We start from the raw sequence: 27,035 nt of genomic DNA, 5'->3' as shown, positions 1-27,035 counted from the left end.
TCATTCTGCATTTCTTTTCCCTCTGTAAATCACTGAAAGGGCAAGGAAGGGAAGAAGCCACAGATACATTAAATACACAGACATTTTCTTAAACTAAAAAGCCCCCAAATATCTCTGAAAGTTAGCTTAGTGTTTTGATTTGAATTGCTATTTTTGTAGCACTTCGTGGCAAGGAAACAGGAAATTAAGACAATCTGAACTGTTCAAATGGCTAGAAGAAACTGAGAAGTAGGTTCCGACTCACCAGGTTGCTTTAGGAAATGACCCCACCCACAGACTCTCAGAGCTCAGACTGCCCACTCAGGACAAAGAACTATCTTCTCTACCACAGGCCAAGTTGCTATGTTCTCAGCCAGCTCCCATGTTTTACTGAACCAGGGGGCTGTGTCGGGACAACATTATAAACCCATTTAACTGCTGAGGGAGTTTTGGGGAGGAAAATTCCCCTGAAAGTACAGGTGAGGCTGGATGTTGAGGACAAAGAAGGTCTCTATGGAGTGATGTCAGGCTACCCCCTGTTAGAGCACCCTTGCCTCAGATAGATGGTTTTCCCCTTCTCTTCCAACCTGAATCAAATTTCCAGGATCATAGTAGCATCTTTGATTTAAGGCTGTGGTTCTCAAACTTTAACGTGCCTCAGCATCACTCAGAGGGCTTGTTAAAACAAAGGTTGCCGGACCCTAGGCCTAGAATTTCTGACCCACCACTCATCAGGTCTATGGTGGAGCCCCACAAACTGCATTTCTAAGAGGTTCCCAGATGTCGTTCATGCTGTTGGCCCTGGGACCAGGCTTTGAGATCCACTGAGTTAGGGTATTATGAGGACTGAAGTTACAATGCAAGTATGTTAGTTAGAAGTACCAAACTAAAAGGTTAATAACTGGCACATAGTAGAGCATGAGATGAGTTTAAACGGATCCGAATTAATAATAACTACCATTTATTAAGTGCTTTCTATGGGCCTGTCATTGTGTCCCACAGTTTACCTCTCATTTAATCCTCATAACATTGATGAGTTGATTATTCCAATTTTCAGGAAACCTAGGCTGAGGGAGGGTTGAAGCACCTCATGTAAGCATAAGTGATAGCAGAGAGATTTGAACCCAGATCTCTCTTAATCCATTCATGCTGTTGAAAAGCTTTAGGATAGTCCAGGAGACAAGGAAGATCAAAAGTCTTAGACCAGAGGTGCCTGGGTGGCTCAGTCATTAAGCATCTGCCTTCGGCTCAGGTCATGATCCCAGGACCCTGGGATCATGACCTGAGCCCACATGGGGCTTCCTGCTCAGTAGAGAGTTTGCTTCTCTCTCTGCCTCTCCGCCTGCTTGTGTTCCCTCTCTGGCTCTCTCTCTGTCAAATAAATAAATAAAATCTTTCAAGGAAAAAAAAAAAAGTTTTAGACCAATGAGATTCCCAAGACTTTCCTTGCTGTATCTGGGGGCCCCATGTCACCCAGAGACCTAATTGGATCAATCCCATGTATACGGAGGAGAAATGCTGAAGCTGGAGACAACAGTTTTGAATTCTTCCCTAGATATAATGAATTCCATATGATGTGGAAACTCTCAAATGATCTGGCTTACTCTTATTTCTGAGAATCTTGCAGGATGTACTTAAAGAGAGGGTCAACCTTGATAAAGAATGGAGAAGTGAGGGTTAGGGGCAGCCCAGAGGGACAGAGGAAGGGAAGAGTAATGATCAAACTGTTCAAACCCCGGATTATCAATATCACTGGGAACCTAAAAGAAATACAGAGACCCAGACCCTATCCCACCTCTACAGGCCTGGGCATCTACATTTTAAAAAGTAATTTCTACACCCAGCATGGGGCTCAAACTTAGGACCCCAAGATCGAGAGTCACATGTTCTAACAACCGAGCCAGGCACCCCTCTACATTCCTTATTAGCTTTCCAGGAGATTCTGATATACATCAAAGTTTGAGAATTAATACCTAAGCAGTGTTTCTCAAATTTGAAAATGCATATGAATCACACGAGGATTTAATAAATCAGAGTGGGGCCTAGGATTGTTCATTTATAAAACGTTCTTTCAGAAGATTTTTTTAAAACTAATCTCTATACCCAAGGTAGGGCTTGAACTCACAACCCCTGAGGTCAAGAGTCACATGCTCTACTGACTGAGCCAGCCAGATGTTCCCTGAGACTATACATTTTGAGCAAGCTTCCTGGTGATGCTGATGAGTAGCAAAGTCTATGAGTGATGGTTTCAAGCATTTTTTTTTTTTAAAGACTTTCAACTCTGTCTTTAACAAAATCTTAGGGATGGCCTCCATAACACACCACTCACCTCCTGCCAGGGACCCCCAAGTCACTTCTCTTACCCCTGTGGGGCTCAGGGGAAACCTGGTTGAATACTGTTCTAATACTGGACATAGTTTCCAAAAATGCAGACCCAGGCCTGTGTACATTTTTCACTGAAGACCAGGGCTGGCAGTCATGAGTCCTCTGGGAGTTTTTTAAAGTAATGTTTTATAATTCAGAAGTTTCCTTAGTTTGTTTTTAATCAGCTAGGCTGGCTTCCCAATAGTTGCTGGAAACAAAAACCTTTTAAAAATGAATGGGGCTTCTGCTTATTTCAGACCTGTGGTGGACAAGAAATGGAAAGCATGTGTCCTGCTGTCCTCTGAGAAGCAACGGATCAGGAGGGGAAATAGAACAGGCAGTGGAAAGAAACTCCACACCCAGTTCCTGCCAGTGGAAGGAAATGTTGGATGGGGAGCCAGTCCAAACTGGGAGGCTCTTCTGGGGAGTTTACGGATAGGAAGGCTTCATTTTCACTCCTACCCTCTGAGGTCAGCTATGTCTGACTGGGCAAGTGGCTGTGTGTGTGTGTCCATCCTGTCTGTAGTTTGGAGTCGATAGTATTTCCTGGGGGTTTTCCCAAAGCCCCGAACCAAGCAGGTGCCTAGAAGGCATGGCAACGAGTCCTTGTGAAGCGGCCCGTGCTATTCACGGGTCAGCACTCACAGCTCTGTGGTCATCCCTGCAGCCATTCCAAGAGCAGCCTCCATGTGCAGCTAGTAGTCTCCTAGCTAAGATCAGTCCTGAGCACAGCCAAGCAGGTGGTAAGGGTTATCCTTTGTCCAACTTCCCTTTAGCACCCCGAGTTTCCTCCATTGGGCATATCCACCCTTGCAAACTGGAAGCAAATGTATTGGGTTTTTGTGGGCTGTTAGCAGATTCCCTCTAACACCTGGCTGCTACAGGCATGGTCAGACATGCAGTGTTGATGTCACTGGCATCACCTGGACCTTATTAAAGTGCAAAGTCTCAGATCCTCCCACACACACCAAATCAGAACCTGGTTTAACTAGGCCCCAGGGGATTTGTATGCAACATAAAGTTTGAGAAGGTCTGCTTGAAAGCTGTAGTTCTTGGGCTTGGCTCTGCTTTAGAATCACCTAAGGAGCTTTGAAAAATACCAATGCCCAGACTTATCCCAGACTAATTAAATCAGCTTTTGTGGGGATAAAGCCCAGGCATCAATTACTTTTAAGTTCTCTAGGTGACTCACTGTCCAGCAGGGCTGGGAACCAGTCTCAGAAGTGAAGGATGAAGCTGCTACCTCTACTGAACCCTATTTCCATTTTCCTGTGGGACCCTAGGAGGATGAAAAGATTTCTGAATGCAAAGGAATTTGTCTCAACTGGTAGAATCTGAGGGGAGGCATTCTAACAAGGCAGAAAAGGTTGTGGGAGGGGAAGCCAAGAACCTCTCACATCACAGAAAGAGTCAGCTTTGATCCCTACTTCATTATGACACCCAAAAGAGCAACAAAAAAAATTTTGTTTTATCCATGAGAAAAATGACTTACCCATTCCAAGTGTACTTCCGGAGCAGGTTACTGTAATGAATAACAACAAAAGCATTTAAAATATATTAACTAATATATTCAAGATAGTGAAGACATTAAAAAAAAAAAGATAGTGAAGATATAACTTAAAGAATAATGGGCTAGGGGCACCTGGGTGGCTCAGTGGGTTAAAGCCTCTGCCTTTGGCTCAGGTCATGATCTCAGGGTCTTGAGATCCGGCCCCACATCTGGCTCTCTGCTCAGCAGGGAGCCTGCTTCCCCCTCTCTTTCTGCCTGCCTCTCTGCCTACTTGTGATCTCTGTCTGTCAAATAAATAAATAAAATTAAAAAAAAAAAAAAAAGAAAGAATAATGGGCTAGTCAACCAAAGAATGAATAAGAACCAGCTTGAGTGATAGGAGGAGATAGCTACTAGCAGTAGGACCTTGGGCAAGTCACTTCACTTTTCTGTGTTTTAGTTTATCTGTAAAGTGATAAGAATTAGAACACCAACCTCATAAGGCTGTTACAGGGACCAATTGAGTTAGTATATGCAAAGCCCTTAAGATAGTGCTGGGCACATACACTCAATAAATATTAGTCATTAGTATCATTTACATTATTGTCCTAATTATCAAAGGAAGGCACTGATCAATATCACTGATATTGAAAAAATGAAACCCAAAAAACAAAACCAAAAAGTTTCCCTCAGACTCCTGGTTTTACCACAGAGATGGAGCAAAAGTGCATTCCCTAACTTGAGTCTAGGCGCCCAATCCTTACTAAAGTAGAATGACTGCAGCCTTTAGATGGCATCTCATCAGAGGGTATCAGAGCTCTAGCCAACGAGGACTTCTGGTGGCTAACATACTGGCTGTAGGATCATAGACAAGCACAGAAACTCACTAACTCAGTAATTTTTAAAATTTAAAATATATTGGGTGATAGTTATGTGCTACGTGTTGAGAGTCCAGAGATGACCATTTGTTAGGGAATATAACACATTTTCAACTCACAGTCATACGGTGTGGTAGAGTTTCAGGTGATATAGGGGTCATAAAAGAGGGAGCAAGAAAACTAAATCAGCCTCTAGAAATTGGAGAAGACTTCACAGTGGCTGGTGGAGTTCCCTTGGTGGAGGTGAAATTCCAGATGAGAAGAGTACTGTATCAGCTCAGAAGCATGATATGGCATGGAGTAAGTGTGTGGTGAGGGTAGGTGTGTGTAAATGATCATGACCTGAGCCAAAGGCAGACACTTAACCAGCTGAGCAACCCAGGCACTCTTATTTTTAATTTTTTTTTTTTAAGATTTTATTTATTTATTTGACAGAGAGAAATCACAAGTAGATGGAGAGGCAGGCAGAGAGAGAGAGGGAAGCAGGCTCCCTGCTGAGCAGAGAGCCCGATGCGGGACTCGATCCCAGGACCCTGAGATCATGACCTGAGCTGAAGGCAGAGGCTTAACCCACTGAGCCACCCAGGCGTCCCTATTTTTAATTTTTTAATGTAGCTCCTAGAGAATTTAAATCTTTTCATATATGGCTTGCATTAAATACTATTGCACAATGTAGGTGTAGGGAGACCAACTATGGACAAACCAGGAGGAGCCTTGAAAGTCATGCTCAAAGTACTGACTTTTATCTTACTGGGCAATGGAACACTTTGAGGACTTCAAAGCATTAAAGAAACACAGTTGGATCAGTGTCCTGGAATGACAACTCTGGTAATTGTATAGAGGCTGGCATCAGCTCAGGAAGACAAGTCTGGTGCCGTATTGAAGGGGAAAAGTGGTGAGGGCCTATCATACAGCAGTAGGTGTAAGAGAGAGAAGAGAAGTTGGATTTTAAAACCATCATGGGGGGGTGGGGTGGCACCTGGGTGGCTCAGTGGGTTAAAGCCTCTGCTTTCAGCTCAGGTCATGATCCCAGGGTCCTGGGATCCTGGGATCAAGCCCCGAATCAGGCACTCTGCTCAGCAGGGAGCCTGCTTCCCCTCCTCTCTTTACCTACCTCTCTGCCTACTTGTGATCTCTGTCTGACAAATAAATAAATAAAATCTTTAAAAACACACACACACACACACACACACGCACACAAAAACAAACCATCATGAGGGGTGCCTGAGTGGCTCAGTGGGTCTAGTGGCTGACTTTGGCTCAGGTCATGACCTTGGGGTCCCAGGATTGAGCCCCACATCAGGCTCCCTGCCCAACAGGGAGTCTACTTCTCCCTCTGCCCCTCCCCCTGCAAGTGTGCTCTCTTACTCTCAAATAAATTTTAAAAATCATTTTAAAAAATAAAAACCATCATGAGGGGTACTTGGCTGGCTTAGCTGGAAGAGAGTGCAACCTCTCTCTGAGTTTGGGGTTGTGAGTTCAAATCCCATTTTGGTACAGAGATTACTTGAAAAGTTAAACAACAACAACAACAACAAAAACAACAACAAACAAACCATCATGAAATGAACAGTCCAGGACTTGGAGACCACTGAGATAGGGAGGGTGAGGGAAAAGGAAACTGACTCCCATACCCGAAACAAGGATGCCTGGAGGAAGATTAGAAATTGCAGGAGAAGATCAGGAGTTCCCTTTGGCCCTGAGGAGTTGAAATGCCTGGGGCACCTCCAGGTAGAGGTATATGAATATGAATTTTAGGGTTAGAAGAAGAGAAGGGCTATAGGTAGAGATGTGGGAGTCTGGAAGCTCTGCTTTTTTCACTTATAAATCGAAGATAATATAATCTGTTGAACCTAACAGAGTTATTTTGAGCATTCAATGAGATACTGAATGTGAAAACACTTGATAAACTGTAAAACGTGATGCAGATATGATGAAGCACTGTTACTGAGTGGAAGTCTTTTTTTCCCTGAAGAGCTGATCCTCACCCCAAGAACCTATTCCTGTCCCTTCCCATAGGGCAGTACTCTGGGCCAGATTGTCCTGTGGACAAGATAATGAAAAAACAAGGAATCAGAGCATGACAGACAAGGGCAGCGAGAACACCGATGAGAGGAACTGGCCTGGTTCTGTCCAGGAGCCATTTGAGTCTTCTTGTCACCTATACCTAACTGGGAATTCTAGATTCTGGTTATCAGTAAAGGTTTCTGAGGGTATTTATTCCTCATCCTGTGATCACCTATAAAATTCTAGGGCCTTATCCTCTCTTTTCTTAAAAAAATTTTTTTAGAAATATGTGAAAAATATATGACTGTGCCCTTGGCAAAGTAGCAGAAGGTGCTGGAATACAGGGCAAGAAAATTGCTAGTGTTTCTCTGCTAGGTCTGGTGAGACAGAGCTGCTGACAGTCTTGTTTTGTGATCACAGACTGCATGCCCACTCGTATTTCCAAACCTAGCTTATGATTTACAAATTTATTTTCTCCTGATCCTTCAACTTCTCCTCAGTCATAAGTCTGATCTTGTGCAAAGATTCAAGTCTCTTAATTTCCAACATTTCAAGGTATCTTCCATTATCTCTGAGACTATGTTAAAACTCTATTCCCAAGTCTCAAAGCAGAAGAGCATTTAAAATCTGCTTTACTATTTAAACAGCAAGCATCTGGTCCTTTTTCTGAAAAAGAAAGGCACAGCGAAGAGAGGAGTGTCTCCAAATCATATGATAAGAAAGCACCACAATTCCAAAGAAGCTTGAGGTCCCCGTAGCCAGAATTAACCGGCAGGAAGTAAACATTTCACAGCTTTTTGACTTTCCTACATAGCAAATAAGTGGGATTGCTCTGAGTCTTAATTCACAGATTGAGTTCAGCATTACTTTTAAACAAAGGGTTGTAACTTGCTCTACCTGAATATATCTTTTTGGGGCAGAAAGTAAGCTTCAGTCCTGTCTCAGCAATTGGGGAGACCATCACGGTATATACATCCCCACAGGGTATCTTGGTGACATCACAAAAACTGAGGCCAGCGCTTGGGGCGCATGTGAAAATGCCTTTGGAACCGTAGAGGTCAGTGCTGTAATTTGCAGAGCCCCTGGGGGCTTGCCAGTGGATCCGAATGCCATTTGGGCCCAGCCTGTATAATTTCACTCCCAAAGGACAGCAGGCACCTGAAGGATAAAAACAAACCGACACAAATTACTCCACCATCAGATAAACGTGCCCCTTATTACTCTGGGGAAACAATATAAGTAACCTAAATAATACATGATTAGAGCATTCTTTGAAGGGGTACTCAGGTTCTTTCCATGATTAGAAATCCATGTGTACTGGTGACATGGGCCATGATTTTTTTTTTCTTTATTTATCTGACAGAGATCACAAGTAGGCAGAGAGGCAGGCAGAGAGAGAGGAGGAAGCAGGCGCCCTGCAGCGCAGAGAGCCCGACGTGGGGCTCGATCCCAGGACCCTGGGATCATGACCCAAGCCGAAGGCAGAGGATTAACCCACTGAGCCACCCAGGCGCCCCAGGGCCATGAATTTTTAATAGAGAACAATGGTGAGTCCAAACTCCCCACTGGGCAGATACAAATTGTATCTCAAACTCTGTGAGTCAAATGTACAGGATCTTTGTCAAGAGCTTTCATAATGCCCTGGTTCTATATGATTTTAATGGGATTGAATTTAAGTTAACTACATTCTGCTTTAATTGAAAAGACCTGCTTTGCTGACTGAGCAGCACAACGCCTGGGAGGCGGTCACTTACACAGCAGTGACCAGGCTTTGCCCATCCACACTGCATCCGTGCTAGTTTACAAGGTCCTTCTTTTTTTCTTTTCTAAATGCCTTGAGCAGGCCACACATTCTGTGTCAGGCAGTACTCAGTCAGGGTAACTCTGTAACTAAGATAAAAATGTTGTATAATGATTAAAAAATTCAGTTACAGATAATCAGATTTGTTAGATTTAGTCTTTCCTTTAAAAAAAAAAAAAAGAAGAAGTTTTTTACACATGAAATGTAAGCAGTGGGCCATATTTCCGGAACTGGATATCAGGGTTAGAAGTTAGGCAGCAAAAGCTAATGGACAACAATGGATCCAAAGAAAGTGTGAAACAGCTTACAGGTATATAGCATGTTATAAATGCTTCCACGTTATAGTTATTTCTGTTTCCCTTACCGCCAAGGAAACAGAATCAGGGAAGATAAGGCAACACAGCTTATAAGAAGCCGTGTCTTTAGGCTCCTGGTTGAATCTTTCTATTGTCCTTGGGGTGGCAAATTTATATTTCAGCTCTCCCATCCCATACCCTGGGGGCAGATACAACTAACTGATCACTGTACTCCTTCTCACTAAAAAGGTGTTTTCAGGAGTTTTGTTTCCTTTCCTTTTTCGTTTCCTTTCCTCTTTTCTTTTTTTTTTTTTTTTAAGATTTTATTTATTTATTTGACAGACAGAGATCACAAGTAGGCAGAGAGGCAGGCAGAGAGAGAGAGAGAGATTGAGGGAAGCAGGCTTCCCGCGGAGCAGAGAGCCCGATGCGGGGCTCGATCCCAGGACCCTGAGATCATGACCAGAGCCAAAGGCAGCAGCCCAAACCACTGAGCCACCCAGGCGCCCCTCCTCTTTTCTTTTCTTTTTCCTTTCCTTCCCCTTCCTTCCGTTTCCTTCCCATTCCCTCTCCCTCTCCCTCACCTTTCCCCAAACAGGGCTCCAAGCAGCCACTGCAGTGGACTAGAATCCTACAAGAGAATTTTATTTGCCAACCCGGTACCACTTCTACCTTCCTCTGCTATTCCCTAATGGTTTGGTCTTTGAAGACCAAAGCACAAGATCCAAAACTGTCAGTAGATAGTGTTCTTTCAGCCTGTTGAAATAAGAAACCAGAGAGGGGGTTGGCATGGTTTAGAAGAGAGAGGTAATAGCATAATATAATGGGAAGAAAGAATTCAAGCCAGAGTGTGTGTCCTTGATGCTTTCTGAAAACTCTGCCAGACTGAGTTACTCTGTGCTGTCTGTCCTCCCTTCGGGAAAAGGATACCTGCACCGTGTTACCAAGGGCATGAATTCACCAGCCACCAACAGGAGCCTCTGAAGCACTGAGGCTCTAAGTCAAGAGGAAAACTGTAAACATTTTAGAAAGTAATCTGAACAGATAATGCTAGCTAGATGGAGGGGCAGCATCTTTTTAGATGAGAAGGAGGGGCATGTGACTGGATTCACAATCACCACAGAGCTGGAGTTTAGAAGTCACTCACTGGAGGAATAACTTTGGTAGGTGCAGTCCGCCATCAGCCCCGTGGCACTAATCGCTTGTAACGCCACCGTGTAATTGACGCCACAGGAGATGCATCCTAGGAGGCACTGGGTTTGATGGGTGAGACACTTCGACTGTCCGGTGTGTGACTCTAGAACTGTCACATAGGTTTGGGCCCCGGTCCCAATAGTCCAGCTCACGTTGATGACTGACTGTGTGACCTGAGTTACTGTCAGACCAGCTGGACAGCATGGCACTTAGGTGGGGAAAAGGAGAAAGAATTGGGTATTTATTGTGGAAAATGACCAAGAATGGTATTTTGTCTGTATTTCATTCAATATCCTAAATTTCTCAAAACCTTGCATTGTTAATCAAAATCTCCTTTTGTTAAGCAAAATATCATTCCTCTGATATGCTTTTTAACATCAAGTGTACCTAGAAGGTGCTTTCCTCAAGAACATGGAGCACTAACTAGCTGCAGGTGACGTGAGTTCCAATTTTTTCCAGAACAAGGAAAAATCCTTTGTTGTTGCACAACCTTAGCAATGTCAGTTGCAAATTTCAAAGCAATGACTTCATTCATCTCTTCTCTCAATATAACATTTCATAGCCTCTACAATTAAATGTATTTTGCTTTTTTCATGCATTTCATAGTGCATAATTGATATAAAAACTTGTAATATTTTTAGCCACCGAAGAAGAGCACAGCAATTCTCAATTCTTAGGGGCCCATGATTCAGGATCTAAGATATCTAGAATCTTCTTGAGTATTGGACATCATCTCTGTTCTGCTGCTTTTTACATTTCAGCTTTTACAGTCTAGAGTGCTATCCATTGTACATGAGAGAAAATAGTGTCCAAAGACTTTAAGTAATTTGCTGAATTTGCCTCACGCCCTGCGCTATGAAACAGGAACAGCATTCTCTTATCAAGTCCTGACTATGTATCAGGCCCCGTGCTAAGTGCTTGCAGCATTAACATTCACACCCCGCTGCCCCTCCAAAGGAATTCATGATCCCCCTCTTACCAATTAGAAAACTGAAACTCAGAAAAGTATTATATACAGAAAGACTTGAAAGGGCTGAGCCAAAGAAATAAAAAATAAACCAGCCTATTTGGCCACTTGCTCGTTGTTTTGGAAGATGATGTCACAGAGGAATAGAAATTCAAATCCATGTTTTGCAAAGCCCATCTATTCCTCCTTGGATGTTAGCGTGGGACTATATTAGAGTCTTCCGATGCTATTTTTACAGAAACCGTGTCCCAGGATTGCAAGGTTTATTTTCTAAGACTCAGGCTGTTTATGAGTTTAATGTGTTTCTATCACATGCAGGGTAGATCAGATGAGAATGTTCACAACTCAGAACCATATCTAAGGATCACACCAAAGTCAGCGTTCAGGCTGGTGGTTGCTGCCTACCTGTTTCAAGGGGCACACTGTAGCTGGGCAGGCTCCGCCCGGCCTGGGTTTCGGCTACCGCAGTGATGGAGAACACCGAGCCACAGGGTAAGCCCGCCATGGCGCAGGACTGTCCCGTGCTGCTGCACCAGAACAACCCCGTCTCTCCCTGGGCGGTCACTGTGTACGTGGCATCATTGTTAGTGGATCGCCAGTGCACGTTAATTGTGGAGAATGCATCCTTTGAAACATTTTTTATCTCAGGACTGCAAGGAGCTAAGAGAGTTTAGATTATTCACTGAAACAGTGTGAGTCAAAAATAAGCAGGTGTGCCATTTGGTCTAAAACTGATCTTTCCCCCAAGTGAGATCATCAGTACTTTCAACCAGACCAAACACGTAGGCCAGATTTATAGAGGCTTTGTAGGGAAGCATAGTCTTAGGTTCCTATAGTGTTGGGTTCACTGGAAAATATTTCTTAAAAATATTTTCTTTATTTATTTTTGAGAGAGAGAGCGTGTGCGAGCACACGAGTTGTGGGGTGGGGCAGAGGAAGAAGCAGGGAGCCCAGTGGACTTAATCCTGGTCCCAGGAACCTAGGATCATGACCTAAGTGGAAGATAGATGTTTAACTGACTGAGCCACCCAAGTGCCCAAGAGGCATTTTGAACTCTGTAAGCAAAAACTATTAAGACAAACATTTGGGGTCTTGGGGCACCTGGGGGCTCAGTCGGTTAAGCAACCAGCTATTTTTTTAGAAGTATTTATTTATTTATTTATTTGAGAGAGAGCACAAGCGGGGTGGGGGGCGAAGGAGAAAGGGAGAGGGAGAGGGAGAAGCAGACCCCTGGACAAGTGGGGTTCCTGATCCCAGGACCCTGAGATCACAACCTGAGCTGAAGGCAGATCCTTAACTTACTGAGCCACCCAGGTGCCCGGCATCCAACTCTTGATTTCGGCTCAGGTCATGATCTCAGGATTCTGAGATTCAGCCCCACCTCAAGTCCGAGCTAGGTGTGGAGCCTACTTAAGACTCTCTCTCTCCCTTTCCTTCTGCTCCTCCTCACTGCAACTCTCTCTCTTTCTCTCACTCTCTCTCTCAAAAGAGAGAGTGAGAGAAAGAAAGACAAATATTTGTGGGCTTAACCTTCATGGTGTGAATACAGGTAAGCCCCCCAAAAGTCAGAGGAACCGAATGGCTGAAGTCATCACTGGGGAAACCTTTCACTCTTCCCATGACCTCCTTTTTTGTGTTCTTTTTCTTCCCACTTCCACTGTTCTACCTTCTCTTCAGCCTTTCTATATTCAGACAGGACCTCTACTGGTCCTCACAGAGTTGTTTTACGGTTCTTACTGAATGCCCATCCTGAGGGGCATAGCTGGGGTGAACTGTTCCAAGGTCAGTGAAGGAAGTCATAGCTGCACCATACCTGTGGTTATCAATCGGGAAGTACAGGACATATTGCTGCCCCGGGCTTCACTGAAGGAGTACACTGTGACGTTGTACTTGGTGTCACACTCTAGAGCTGAGAGGGTGCAAGCAGGAGCAGTGTCATTGCACTCAACCACAGTGAACCCGTCTACAGCTTTGGTTTCGTAAAGTTCGGCACCACGGACAGGAGACCAGACGATCTCTACTCTGTCACTGGACACCAACACAGGGTTGATGTCAGTAGGACAACAGGGGGCTGAAAGCAGGAGCAGAGAGAGCATGGAGGTCAGTAAAGGAGCGATAATGTCAAAGGGACCTGACCTCCCTATGCCCAGAGGCTTTGGCACCGCTCTCCTAAACTGCTGCAAAAATCTCCATGGGGCGCCTGGAGGCTCAGTCAGTTACACTTCTGACTTTTGATTTCAGCTCAGGTCATGACCTAGCTGGCACTAGGGTCCTGGCTGCGTGTGGAGCCTGCTTAAGATTCTCTCTCTCCCTCTCTCTCCTCTGTCCCTCCCCTCCCTCTCTCAAAAAAAAAAAAAAAAAAAGAGAGAGAGAGAGAGAGAGAGAGAATCTCCTACAGGTCTGTCCAGCTCTAACACCCACTACAGAGAGGATAATTCCCCTATGCATGTGATGTCCAAGGTCATTGCAAGCTGCATCCAGTCCACATGAACTATGCCTCCCCAACACCTGCCGCACCAGTCTTCTCCCTTTTCTTTCTTTTTTTAAAAAATGATTTTATTTATTTGAGTTTTATTGTCTCCTCTGTCATACAATCCAAACTAATCTCCATTTATAGATTATAATTGAAATTAAAGACCTTAAAATTTAAAAAAAAAGGTTTTATTTATTTAAGAGAGAGAGAGAGACAGCATGAGCAGGGAGGAGGGGTAGAAGGAGAGGGAGAAGCAGATTCTCCGCTGAGTGGGGAGCAAGATGTTAGTCTCAATCCTAGGACCCCGGGATCATGGCCTGAGCCACCCAGGCGCCCTCACACCAGTCTTCTCAATTCCCCACCCCACATATGCTCTCATTTCCCTATGCCTCAAAGACTGCTAACTCTATACTTGGAGTGCTGTTTCCCTCTTCTGCATGAGAAAAATCATAGCTAGTCTAAAGACTGATCCTATCAGTCTTCTGACACTAACCAGATGAAACCGAGGGCTGAAGGAGGGGGGAGCACCATTGTATTAGCAGATCTTAGAAGAGACCCTACATTATGTCATGGACAGATTCTGACAGATGTCTAACTTAGCTTGGATTTTCTCCGGGATGACCTTGCCACACCTACATTCCATCCACCCTTCAATATCCAGGTTAAGGTCACTCCTTTTGGAAGACCCTCCTATGCTCTTGGGACTTGATTGGTAGCCCTTTACTACTCCATATTCCAAAAGTACCAATTATTTGATTCCTTCATCTTGGTAAAATTTATTGTAACCCTGCTAATAGTGTTATTTACATAATGATATTATAGTGTTCTTATTTGTCAGCATGGTTAATTGATTTCAAGTCACTCACTCCATTCATTCTTCAAAAATCAAACCTCTCTTTAGGCTAATCATACTATGATAAGCATTAAGGATCAAGAGATAAATAAAGCAAGGAGATCCAAGCCTAGTAGAGGAGAATAACAGTAATAAGGATGCTAACGAAAATACTGTGCATTGTGCTTCAGCATATATGAAGACCTTTTCATATTCATGCTCTCACTGCGTGTCCCATTTTGCAGTGGAGGATACTAAGAAGCTAACAAGGTATATGTCATTATCTTCATTTTGCAAGTGAGTCAGTGGTCAAGTTAGACCTTAAACATAGGAGCCGTGCTGCAGAGCCTTCCACACCATGCCTTTGCAATTGCGTCCCTGGTTTTGGGTCTTGGGGAAAGAATGAACTCTTGAGACGGGAGGGCTGCTTCCCCTTCAGCACCCTGTGCAGAGTGCTGAACACTGAGTAGATCTTGGTGGAGGTTTTAATTTTTCAAAGCAAGTGGGAATGACTATTTTCTTTGTTCTCTTTTCACTCCTAAGTCTTTCATTCCAGTCAAGCTTGAGTCCAGGAAGCCAAAATTTCCTGATCTGGAAAGAATGTGAGAGGAGAGATTCTCTTTCTATTCTTGGCCCTCGAATGCCTCCCGGGTGGTCTATGTAGGTCAATTAGTGCAACAGTTGATCTATGCAGCAGCTGACTTTAGTGACCTCAGCACTCCCTTTACAAGCATCAAGGGTAACTTACCTGTGGTGTAATTGAACACATCGCCCAGAGGACTCTGCCCTGCCTTGTTATAGGCAAAAACACTGATAAAGTAAGTGAAGCCACATTCAGATAAGAAATTGCACTGGGTGAGGGAGGTGTTGCAGTGAACTTCCAAGCCATCATCGCTCTTCACAAAGACCACGTAGTAATCGCCCAGATCTACATTGGACCAAGCCACAGACAGATGGCCTGGAGGATCTTCTCGAATGGTCACTCTTCCGGGGGCACAAGCAACTAGGAAATGGTACATAATGAACAGCTATGAGAGTCCTGCAGGAAATTTTCTTTGCATCTTTGCAACTGTCTGGAATACAAGGAATAAATCAAATAGCATGAGCACAGCAACGAGATGTTCTCACGTGTTATAAAACTTATCTCACACAGTACATGCTAGACCATGTCAGAAGCAGACACGGATCCTCTTGGTTAATACTTTCCCCATTTGCGTGTGAAGGCAATGCCAGGATCAGCACAGTGTGAAGGAAGGAATTCAAATGAAGCTTATTCTTTCGAGTTCTATGCTTTTAAAATCTTGGCCATCTCTAGTGGCAATCTTCCTAAAATATACTTCACAATTCGGAAACCCAGGAAACACATAGCACTTTCTAAATATAGTTCTTCTATTGATCAGTGTGGGCCGTTCCCACGATCCTGACTGACTGTTTTTAACCCAAGGCGCGGTGGTGTCTCCCCACCATCAATGTGCAGGATTCCTTCCATGGTGCTTTACCCCAGCCATGCATTAGAATTAACTTAGGAGATTTACAAACTAGTCATACCCAGACTCCATTCCCAGCAGCTCCAATTTCACTGGTCTTGGGTGGATTTTTTTTTTTTTTTTTTTCAAATTCCCCAGGTTCTCTTATTGTGCATCCAAGATTGGGGAACACTACATGGTTCTTTCCCTCATGAAATGACTGACTTGATCTGCTGTGCTTTTGAAAATGTATTCTTAGGGGTGCCTGGGATGGCTCAGTTGTTAAGTTGTTAGGCCAGTTGTCTTCTCAGGGTCCTGGAATCGAGCACCGCATCAGGGTCTCTGCTCAGCGGGAAGCCTGCTTCTTTCTCTCCCACTCCCCCCTGCTTGTGTTCTCTCTCTCTCACTGTGTGTCTCTCTCTGTCAAATAAATAAAAACCTTTAAAAGAATAAAAAAAATAAAAGAAAGCATATTCTTATCTCTTCCTTCACCCTCAGCTCTCCAGACCCATCCATAACAATTTCTAATGTGCCGTCCAGAGTAAATTAGAGCTGTCAAAAGAGAAGTCAAGTCACCAGGTATGCTATCCATGACTATAATTTAACAGAACCATAAGAAACTGGATCTGAGGACCTGGCTGTACTTTTTCCCTGTGAAATTCAGTGCATCAGCTTGGGGATGGCTCTTTTCCTCTCTGTTCAGAAGCCTTTTACACTCAGAGTGATACAGCTCTGACTGTTGGGTAAAGTGAACATTACTGTGATTATCTACATTTTCTTTGGCTTAGAGGACTAACATTCCATAATCCTGGGCTTGAATCCTAGCTCTAGCACTTATTACTGGTATGCCTTTGGAAAAATAGTTCATTTTTCAGACCTAAAATTGTTCTGCCTGAAAAAGGAGCTAATAGAGCCCACCTCATCGAGATGTCATGAAAATTAAATAATATAATTTATTGATAGTGCCTGGTATATAGTAGGTCTTCACTAAATGCTAGTTCCCATCACCAAAACATACAGATGTTTCTAAATTGAGGAGTAAACCTCCACATAGGTAAATCTTTATTCTCTGGTAAGATGAAAATGGGAAACACAAACTAAGAATTATAGACCACCCATCTTTATCTTAAAAAAATAGCTCCCTGCCCCTCCCCCCCCAAATAGGTCCCACAAGGTCTAGGTCTGTGAAGCATAGGGTAGGAAGAGGCTGTTATCCATACCACACAGTTAGAGCTGTGGATCACTTCAACTGGATCTTAGAATTTGTATGAGTTTACGAAGGATAAAGGAAATTAATTAGTGATAGACTAGAATAGGAGCCAGGACTCCTACCAATTTTCAAAGAAGTGCTGTTTCCAATGCCTGCTATCTGGTGTCCCTATCACATTATTAAAACTCATTAGAATGTCCAATTCAATGCTTTCATTTAGACCAGGCTTTCATGTTCACTGCTTCCAGAGTGTTCTGGAACATCATCAGGTGATTCTTTGTTTCCCTTCTGGCAGTCGCTCTGGGTCGCCAGCCCCACAGTGATCTCACTGTTGTTTACGTACCAGTTTTAAGGGCCTCCGCAGAAGTTGATTTGCTAGAACCAGCATCATTACTCGCTAAAACTGAAATGAGGTACTCAGTGCCACACTGGAGTGAGGAGATGGTACAAGCACTGAGACTTGTATGACAGATCAGCTCCGAAGAGTCACTCAAAGCCATCACGGTGTAGTTGAAAGCTCCTTCCGTCGGGGTCCATGAAACAGAGGCTCTCAGAGCCCCACTATCAAAAGAGACTTGAATGTTGGCAGGAGCCCGAGGACCTAGATTTTTGAGAAATAATTACGATTGTGCAGTAGCCCCAAGAACCCAAATAAGATTTGGCCTAACAGCATTGCAGAGCTCAGAGGATGAGGCACCATGACAGTAGGAGAACTGCTAATGTTTAGAGCATGACATTAGGATTTAGAGTAACACATCTGCATTGACTGTGCAAACTCATGACTAGTTATGTGACCTTAGCCATGGTATTTAGTCTATTATTTAATTTTTTTATCATCTGTAAAATGGATCTAATAAGATCAGACCCTAGCACAAATAGGTGGTAAAGAAGCATATTTTGAATGAATGATTCATTCATTCGGCACAACAAGTGACTGGATAATTAAATGAAATTATAAATGTGAAGGCCAAAAAGGCCATGTAGGCATGTTATTATTAAGTCGTAGGTCCAATATTCTATTATTGGTTGATGTGGGTGAACGAATTGGGCTTCAACAACATCCCTTCTTTACTTGTCATTATTTATTTATTTTTTAAAGATTTATTTAGTTCTTTCAGAGAGAGAGAGAGAAAGAGCACAAGTGCAGGGAGGGGCAAAGGGAGATCCCCGCTGAGAATGGAGCCTGATGCAAGTTCTCTCCCATGACCCTGAGATCACGACCTGAGCAGAAATCAAGAGTTGGCCAGTTAACTGATTATAGATTAGTCTCTACACCCAATTTGCGGTTTGAATTTATAATCTCAAGATCAAAAGTCATATGCTCTACCGACTGAGCCAACCCCTCCCTTTTTTACTTTTGACACCTGCTAAGACTTTTTCTGTAAGAGCTTTTAGATTATAAACTGTTTCTAGAAGACAAGGCTTTCGTTCCATTCTAAATCAAAGGGAAGGAAGGAACGTATCAAGTGTGATGGTCATACATTAAGGCAGTCATTTTAGTGTCTCCCAAAATACTTCCCTTTACATTCTCAGAAATATGCCTTCTCTTTTTTCAGGGTTAGCCTCTTGAAAAAACTTGAGGAGTATCGTCTTTGGCTGGGAGGAGAGAAATTGGTCTCAGTTGTCCAGAATCCGTGCTATAATGAGGACCACCTGGCAGGCATCATAGACCTCCTTGCATAGCATATGCAGCACCTTCTGGACCCAGGGAAGGCCCCGTTGGAGGAAACAGACTCAATTCTTGTTCTGCAAGGCAGGCACCTGCCATGTTCCGCCTATAGGCCATCTTCACAGGACCCTTGCCCTGTTTCATAGTTAGCTTAGCTGAAGTCACAGATCTGCTCTGAGATAATTCTAGGCCTGAACATAGTAAGGGTTGCCTACAGTATTTTAGGACAACCAGCCCTTCCCTTGTAGGGCATGAGAGAGGCAGGAAAAACGAGTAGAGTACTGGGGAGCTGTCAGGGGCTGACCTGAGTCCCCTCAAAACTCCTATGTTGACGTCCTAACCCCTAGGGCCTCCAACTGTCATCTTATTTGAAAACGGGGTCATAGCAGATGCAATCAGTGAAGATGAGGTCAGGAGGATGGGCCCCGTCCAATATAACTGGTGTTCTTACAAAGACGGTTACTTTCGTGCTCATTTCAGCATCACACACACCAGAACTGGCATGTTATGGCTTAGCATGATCCCCGCACAAGGATGACAGGAGAAATCATGAAGGGCTTCCTAAAAAAATAAAATAATAAAAAGAGGAAGTCTGGGCACAGACGTACACTTCCAGGGAGACTGCCATTGACTGTGAAGGGTGAGGTTTTGAGGAATATATCTGAAACTCTGATTCGCAGCCCAGCATTAAGTACCGTAACAACAGGAACTTTGTTTAGTTTGGTGCTGGGTCTCTAGAACAATGCCCACTCAAAGTTACAACACACTCACCAAGTGTGTACTGAATAAATGAATTCCTGTTTGTCCCAATTCTTTTTGTGTATGCTGTCTGTCTGAACCTAGGAAGGGTATGGGAGACTGGTAAACCTATCCACAGGCCATCTCTTGCTGTGGGAGACCAACTGTGCACGCTTGAAAGTAAGCTAGCTCTCAGGGAGGGAGAAGTCACACTCTGTGTATTCTGAGCGGCATGTCTTTATACACGCAGTCAGCATTTAAACTACCAAGGAGGAACAGTCAAGGCACTATAAATAAACTCATAATAAACTTAAATATCTGCTGCCAGCTGCTCTGTACTTATCATTTAACACCACTACTGATGGCTACAATGCAGAGCCCCTCTCATTCACCAAGAGGGGGATTGCTGGGGGCTGAGCTAGAAGTCCTTACTTGTTCTCTGATTGCAGGTGGAGTCATCCCCAGGGGTACCATTAGCATTCCATGCGTAGGCCTTTATGGTATAGAGAGTCCCAGCTTCTAAACTGCTGAATGTCAAGGAGGTGTTTGTGGTATTCTCTTTCCATATTCTCCCCAAACCATTCGCTCGCATGATGGACACAGAGAATGCAATTGCCATATATACAGCTTCCCACTGCACAAGGATAGAGTCTGGACTTGGAGAGCTTACTTCTAGAATGGGTGCAGCCAGCACTACAAAGACAAAAACACATGCATTTGCAGTGGAGGATAATTCAAATTTAGGAATAAGTAATTTGAAGTTGGTCTTCCATATTATGAAATAATTATTTGCTTTGAAGGATTTACAGCACAGTTCCATTCAATAATGGCTATCTACATGTGTATTAATCATAAATGACTTGGCAGAGGAATGGGGAACAGAGAAACTCTAGTATTAGGCATTAGTTTCAACTGGAGTTTTGTAAGAAATTATAGAAAACATCCTTGTAATTACAGAATAACTCAATGGAGGAAATGATGGTTTGAAATATAATGTGCACACAACCTTTTAGAAATATGCCTAGGTACAACTTTATCAACTCAGTTTAAGTCACGCTGATGACAAACTCTAAGTGTTTTTATTTTAAGTAAGACAAAATGTAGCAAAATCCCTTTTATGTGTTCTTTATTTAGCACAGTCTTTACAGATAACCAAGATTAAAAACAGAAATCCCTTTTTCAGAGATTTAAAAGCAGGGATGTTCTTAAAGATGCCCAGAAATTGGGTTTTCTTTTCCAAAGCATCTGGAATTTAAATACCACCTCCCTCACAGATATCTGAATTGCCAAAAACACCATCTGGTGGCTTTTACCTGTAGGCCCCAAATCGTAGGCACTCACGTGACACTAAATTATACCATGTATTTGAAGCTTCCATATAAGTGATTAGGTCATGAGAGCTCAACAGAGAAGAAGCATCCAGCTACCTGTCTTTGCCTGCTTCGGAGGTGATGGTTGGCTTCTCCCAGTGGCACTGATGGATCTGATGGTGATTTGGTACAAGGTTGCAGCCTTCAGGCCTGTCACAGTGCCTGGGGAATTGGCCACCATGGTTTCAATGACAGTGTCTCCATCTTCAGCTGTGAGGAGGTAACTGGTGGCCCCCGGCACTGTGGCCCATTCCACAGTGATACTGTTGCTGATTTTTGAATAGGCCTGATCGATAGTGGGTATTTCAGGAGCTGTAAAAGATTTTGAAGATTTTATGTATTTATGTATTTATTTATTTTAGAGAAAGGGGGAGAGAGAGCCTGCATGAGTGGGGGAGGGTGGGAAGTAGAGGGAATGAGAGAATCTCAAGCAGACTCCACACTCAGCTGAGTCCTACACAGGGCTCCATCTCACAACCCTGAGATTGTGACCTGAGTGGAAATCAAGAGTCAGACGCCTAACCAAATGAGCCACCCAGGCTCCTGTTGGAAGAGATTTTGAAGTTGTACATTAGCTAGGATACCTATGAAGATGACTTCTTTCATCATTTTACTTCTCAGATGAAGTCATTTTCATGTCATCCTTTAGACATAAACTTTGCCCTCATTTTCTTTTTTTTTTTTTTTTAAAAGATTTTATTTTAGGGGCGCTTAGGTGGCACAGTCAGTTAAGTGACCAACTCTTGGTTCTGGCTCAGGTCATGATCTCAGGGTCCTGGGATTGAGCCCCACATCAGGCTCCGTGCTCAGCCAGGAGTTTGCTTGAGATTCTCTCTCTCTTTCCCTCTGCACCTCCCTCTGCTTGCACTCTCTCTATCTCTCCCTCTAAATGAGTAAATAAATAAATCATTTTTTAAAAAAGATAGGTTTTTAAATTTTTATTTATCTTTAGATTTTATTTTTAAATAATCTCTACACCCAATGTGGGGCTCGAACTCACAACCCTGAGATCAAGAGGCCCATGCTCTACCAACTGAGTCAGCCAGACACCCCTGCCCTTCAGGATCAAGACAAAACAGAGAAAAAGAAAGGCAGAGCTATTCTCCAGAAGAGAGACAGAAATCTCAAACCTGTCATTCAGGAACAGGATTTCAAACAAATTTTTCCCAGTTGCCTCTAGGATATTTTGTACTTTTTGAACTTCTAGAAGAGTTAAATCAGAGTCGGGCTAAAAGAGTGGGGCTCCTGGCTGGCTCAGTCGGTGGAGCACATGACCCTTGATCTTGGGGTTGTGAGTTTGAGTCCCGTATTGGGCACAGAGACTATTAAAAAAAAAAAAAAAAAAAAAAAGAGTGGGGCATGATTGTGGGAAAGAACTCCAAGAGAAAGGAGAGAGTCACCCAGGGGCTTTATTCTAGAGGCTTCTATTTCTGGTTTGGCACTCTGTGAATTCCTGGGCCTGCTCTGCCACCACTGGTCTTCCCTCCCTTCCCCTCACCTATGCTCCACTGCCTTGGTGAGGGTCCCACCTCTGCTGGGGCTCTGTCTCCATCTCATGTACTTGCACATTTCCCACAGGGTTTTTAAACTAAATAGAAGAGGAAGAGTTGAGTTGCTTTTGGATAGCTCGATTATACTTCCATGATATCAAAATAGAATCATTTTTAGATTCTTCCATATAAAATAAAAATAAACTTTATTCTCTCCTTCTCCATCAAAACATCTGTTCTGGCTTAAGAATGAGATACCGTGGTCCCCCCTCATCAGGGCCAGGCCATGGTCTGTCTGAGGGATACGAATGTTTATGTTAGGAGTGTATAGAAGCCATTCCTATACTTTGGGGAAGGGGTAGGAGATACAGGCATGGTGACAAGATGTACTAAATTGCAAAAGTCCACAGACACAGAACATGCCCCGTGTATAGGAGGTCCAAGTGGAAAGAAAGGTCGTATAAAAAATCGCTGGTTTTAAGTTTGGAACTGGCACTTAGCCTTTTCTCTTTAATGATGCTGCATCTGCTGGGTAAAACCCCTACATACCAAATTCCAAACTAAACTATAGGGCAAAGAGGAGAAAAAGTAAATACAGACCACATGTGTGATTTACCAGTATCAACTCCCTCCCCCCAGCAGACCCTACCAGCCGAATCCCTATGGGCATGACACAGACAACCTTCTCTTTTTGCACCAATAGCCCAGAGAGTTGGCTTTGGCAGCAACTCAGAAATAACCAGGCTGCAAGATCGAACAAAGTCTCCACTGTGCACTGGCCAGACATTTCTTGAACATCACCCAGGACTCCTTTGCCATCAAAAGAGAACTATGAAAGTTATATATGCTGGGGAAAAGTAGCAGACCTGCGCAATCTAGGCATTTGCCAACAGAAGGTGACTCTGCAGAAAGCATCCATGTTCCCTCTCCCCCACTACAGGATAGAAAGCCCCAGCAAGGGCTGCCTGGGTGGCACAGTCAGTTAAGCATCGGATTCTTGGTTTTAGCTCAGGTCATGATCTCAGGGTCAGGGGATCCAACCGTGTGTCCAGTTCCGTGCTGAGTCTGCTTAAAATGATCTCTCCCTTTTCCCCTCCCCGTCGCGCGTGCGCTCTCTCTCTTCAAAGTAAACAAATAAATATTTAAAAATATATTAAAATTTTTAAAAAGTCCCAGCAAGGGCCCCCACTTCTATCTCTCCCACACATTCATCCCTTTTCTGCTCCCACTTACTTGTCCTGTGTTATCGGCCTTTTTTCCTCTAACTAACTTGGTGAGATCTCTCAACTCCTTTTTCCTTTGTCCCCGTGGTTTATCTTATCTTCTGTGTTAGTTAGTGCTTCACGCTGGAATGGACTAACTTCCTGGAAAAATGACAACCAAACAAGCCATAGAAAGACAAGGCCTGACAGTGGATTCACAGAGGGTTTGAGAGGCCTCTGAAAGGATAGCACGACACAGATTATCTCCTCACGGGCCCACCAAGGGGCCTGAAGATGCCACAAAACTTGCCCGTTTGAAGTGAGCTGGGAGAGGCACCTTTGCTCAAGAGCCATAACGCAGGAAGCCAGTGTCAGCAGGATGAAACACAGGTGGAAGCGGCCCAGAATTTGGATCCAGGAACTCTGGCTTGGAGCCCTGGCTCTATCATTTACTTCTCTCTCTCTCTCTTTTTTAATTTGACAGAGAGACACAGTGAAAGAGGTAACACAAACAGGGGCAGAGGGAGAGGGAGAAGCAACCTTCCCATAGAGCAGGGAGCCCCATGCGGGGCTTGATCCCAGGACCCTAGGATCACAACCTGAGCCAAAGGCAGACGCTTAAGGACTGAGCCACCCAGGCGCCCCTCTGCCATTTACTTTTGCATGGGAGCATGTACAAGTCATTTAACCTCTAGCCTCTGTTTTCTCCCTTGACCATGCAGAATATTAATACTATCTACATCTTAGGATTTACTTTGAAATGCAAAATATTAAAAAAAGTGAAATATTTACATTTTAGGATTATTGTAATGATTAAGTAAAAGTGTGTGCAAGGGCACTTCAAAAGGTGGGGAGGGTTAGTACATGTGTGTGTGTGTGTGTACCAAGACAAGTAAGTTTTGGGTTTGGAAGAGCAGACCACATGGTATAGGACAAGTGCCAGGGAAGGTGAAAATCTGGGGAGTGTCTGGGGTAAGCACAGGAGAGACAGATTGCCTGTGGTTCTAGGCAGGATCTGAGCAGTAGCAGCAGTGAGAGGTCAAGACCTCTGTACTATGTTTCCATTAAAGAGATGAGAAGCCCGAGCGGGATGGGTAAGGCTCTGGAAGTTAGAAGCAATTCTTCCGTCTTTCTGAGTTCTGTGTTTGGCCCACTTACTGCTTTGATGAAAGAGGTAACTTTATTCTCCAGATTTGCAAGCAATCACTCTGATCAGTGAAGAGTGAAACCCTTTGCTTCTCAGCATCTGTACATTCTACCAACTCAAGGAGGTCTAAATTAGCTTGGTAGCCCTTTCGGCCAGACAAAGATACAGAGCCTACTCCAGAGCCCAAAGAGAACCATAATGCACGTATCCAGAAGGAAACCTCCTTTACAATGTCAATAAAATACATTCCATTTATTGGAAAGCCAGGTTGAATCAATTAACAGCATCATCTCAGCCTTCCCCATTCTTTCTCTCAAATGGTGTGGAGAGTGTGAGCTCTGAGAGCTCAGTGTGTCCCTTGTGTCCTGGGACATTCTAAGAGGCAGAGAACTAGATTTTGTCCCCCTAAAGGCCACTTCCTTAAAAAGTTACTTTGTATCCGGCCAACCAGTCCTTTTCATTACTTCAAGGCCTTCCTAAAGGCTTCTCTAGTATGAGGTAAGTAAATAAAAATAAAGCATGAGATGATTTTGAGAACTTACTACACATGCATAGATGTTAGGGGTCAGTCATACATAACTATGCCAAATTTTAATATTCTAATATTTTATTTATTTATTTATTTTAATGTGCCTGATTTTGGGGGGCATCTGACCTTGGGGTTGTGAGTTCAAGGTTCACATTAGGTGTAGAGATTACTTTAAAATTAAAAAAATTTTTTTTAGGCAGAGAAGCTGGCAGAGAGAGAGGGGAAAGCAGGCTCCCTCCCAAGCAGAGAGCCTAATGTGGGCCTCAATCCCAGGACCCTGAAATCATGACCTGAGCTGAAGGCAGAGGCTTAACCCCCTAAGCCACCCAAATGCCCAAAGTAAATGGGATTTTATTTTTTAAGATTTTATGTATTTATTTGACACAGAGAGAGGGATCACAAGTAGGCAGAGAGAGGCAGGCAGAGAGAGAGGGGGAAGCAGGCTCTCCGCTGAGCAAAGAGCCCAATGTAGGGCTTGATCCCAGGACCCCAAGATTATGACTGAGCTAAAGGCAGAGGCTTAATCCACTGAGCCACCAGGTGTCCCTAAAAAGTTTTTCTCTTAAAAAAAAAAAAAACACCCAAATTTTAAGCTGCTTTATTCGTATTTCCTTTCCTATGATACAGACAAAATAATAATTGTTCTCATTTTAGTTGAATTGCCATGAGACATTTTTGATTATATAATCAATATTACATGGGACCTCCAGATAATCAAAATCTCATTGAATATACATTTCTTTTCAGGGGACTTAGATTTCTAGAATGGAGGAGCTAGGCAAGTTTTCTAGAGATACTTTCTTTGCCTCCAGTCTTTTATTCAGGAAAAAAGATACAATCTTTTTAAAAGAAAGCCTTTTTTTTCTAGCTCTGAGTTATCATTTTCTGTGTTTGAAGGATGCACTATTAGAAGTGTAAAATCCTTTCTTTTTACAGTAAAGAGTCTTGAACTTTTCCTCAAAAAATTTCTAATTTTCTCCTCTAATTTATCAGAAGACAAATAGAAAAAATTATATAAATTAGATTCTATACTATTTATGCTTAAAACTATTTCTTTGACTAGATTGATAATCATCATAGTATTTTACTGGTGGCTACACGTATTTGAGAAAATCCATGACTATATGACCTTCCATCCATCTCAGTACTCAGTAGGAATATCTTATGAGAACTTGTAGGTTTGATTCATGTATTTGTCTTACCAGCTAGACTCACAGTGTGGATGCTCAGAAGATGTTGAATATTTTTGCTGGTATAGCTTTTCTATTTCAGGGTAGTTCAAGAATTAACAATGGAAATTAACATAAAATACGGGGAGAGAAATGCATTTCAAAAAATCTTACCTGTTTTTGCTGAAGCAACCTGAAAAGGAAAGTTTATAAAAATTAGAACCATGAGGAAAAATACCATTTGGGGAAACATAAAACATAGATCAGAGCAGTAATAAATTTATCACAACATTTTAATACATAATGTGAGCAATATTTGAATCCATAGAGTATTTATTTGCACAAATAATTTCCTGAACTCAAATCTACCACAAAGGAATCCTAAATAGAATTTAGAGGCTGGAGGCAGATCACATTACTATTTCATTTTTCTCCCTGGATCTGCCTATTGAACTGAGTCAGTAGCTGCTGACAGATTTTACAGAAATCTTTGTTCTTAAAATATAAGGATAATCTTGCTTTCTTTCTTTAGTAAACCGCATTAAATTTCAAACATGCAAACATGTAAAATCTTCCTATGGTCCAAAGGTATTTTGTTTTCTATCTCCCACTTGCAGTCTCTCAAGAAAAAGAAAAAGGTAATAAATGTCTTTTTTTTTTTTCCCCGTAAATAATTGCAGGTAGGTCGAAATGTGAACTCACCATTTTAAGACAGATAAGACTGAATCCAATCAAAGACCAACATTTCTTGGGTCCACCAGCCAT

At 43.1% G+C, this 27,035-nt stretch overlaps 1 protein-coding gene across 1 annotated transcript; it reads right to left on the bottom strand.

Moving 5' to 3' along the window:
* FNDC7 (fibronectin type III domain containing 7) lies at nt 1–27,035 on the bottom strand. Its single transcript, XM_059137556.1, has 12 exons — nt 26,973–27,035; nt 26,445–26,463; nt 20,791–21,045; nt 19,796–20,056; nt 17,300–17,557; nt 15,029–15,283; nt 12,789–13,046; nt 11,381–11,635; nt 9,962–10,216; nt 7,615–7,875; nt 3,836–3,865; nt 1–32 (listed from the first exon to the last, which is right to left on the bottom strand). Exons 1-12 carry the CDS (start codon nt 27,033–27,035, stop codon nt 1–3), a joined length of 2,202 nt encoding a protein of 733 aa, XP_058993539.1.

The sequence above is a fragment of the Mustela lutreola genome, chromosome 10 (genome assembly GCF_030435805.1).
Source record: "Mustela lutreola isolate mMusLut2 chromosome 10, mMusLut2.pri, whole genome shotgun sequence".
In the NCBI taxonomy this organism is placed as follows: Eukaryota; Metazoa; Chordata; class Mammalia; order Carnivora; family Mustelidae; genus Mustela; species Mustela lutreola.
Note: the sequence above shows the minus strand (reverse complement) of the source record. Positions and strands in the feature narration are given on the sequence as shown.

Excerpts from the sequence above, each read along its gene's own strand:
- FNDC7 (XM_059137556.1), bottom strand. The coding sequence starts at position 27,035 with ATGGCTGGTGGACCCAAGAAATGTTGGTCTTTGATTGGATTCAGTCTT. Across the intron at positions 17,558-19,795 it reads CACCTGCAATCAGAGAACAA|GTCCTCGGGCTCCTGCCAAC; the intron begins GTAAGGACTTCT and ends TCAAAAATCTAG. Across the intron at positions 15,284-17,299 it reads TGCGGAGGCCCTTAAAACTG|TTGCTTGTGCCCCCGGAAGA; the intron begins GTACGTAAACAA and ends ACCATTTCCTAG.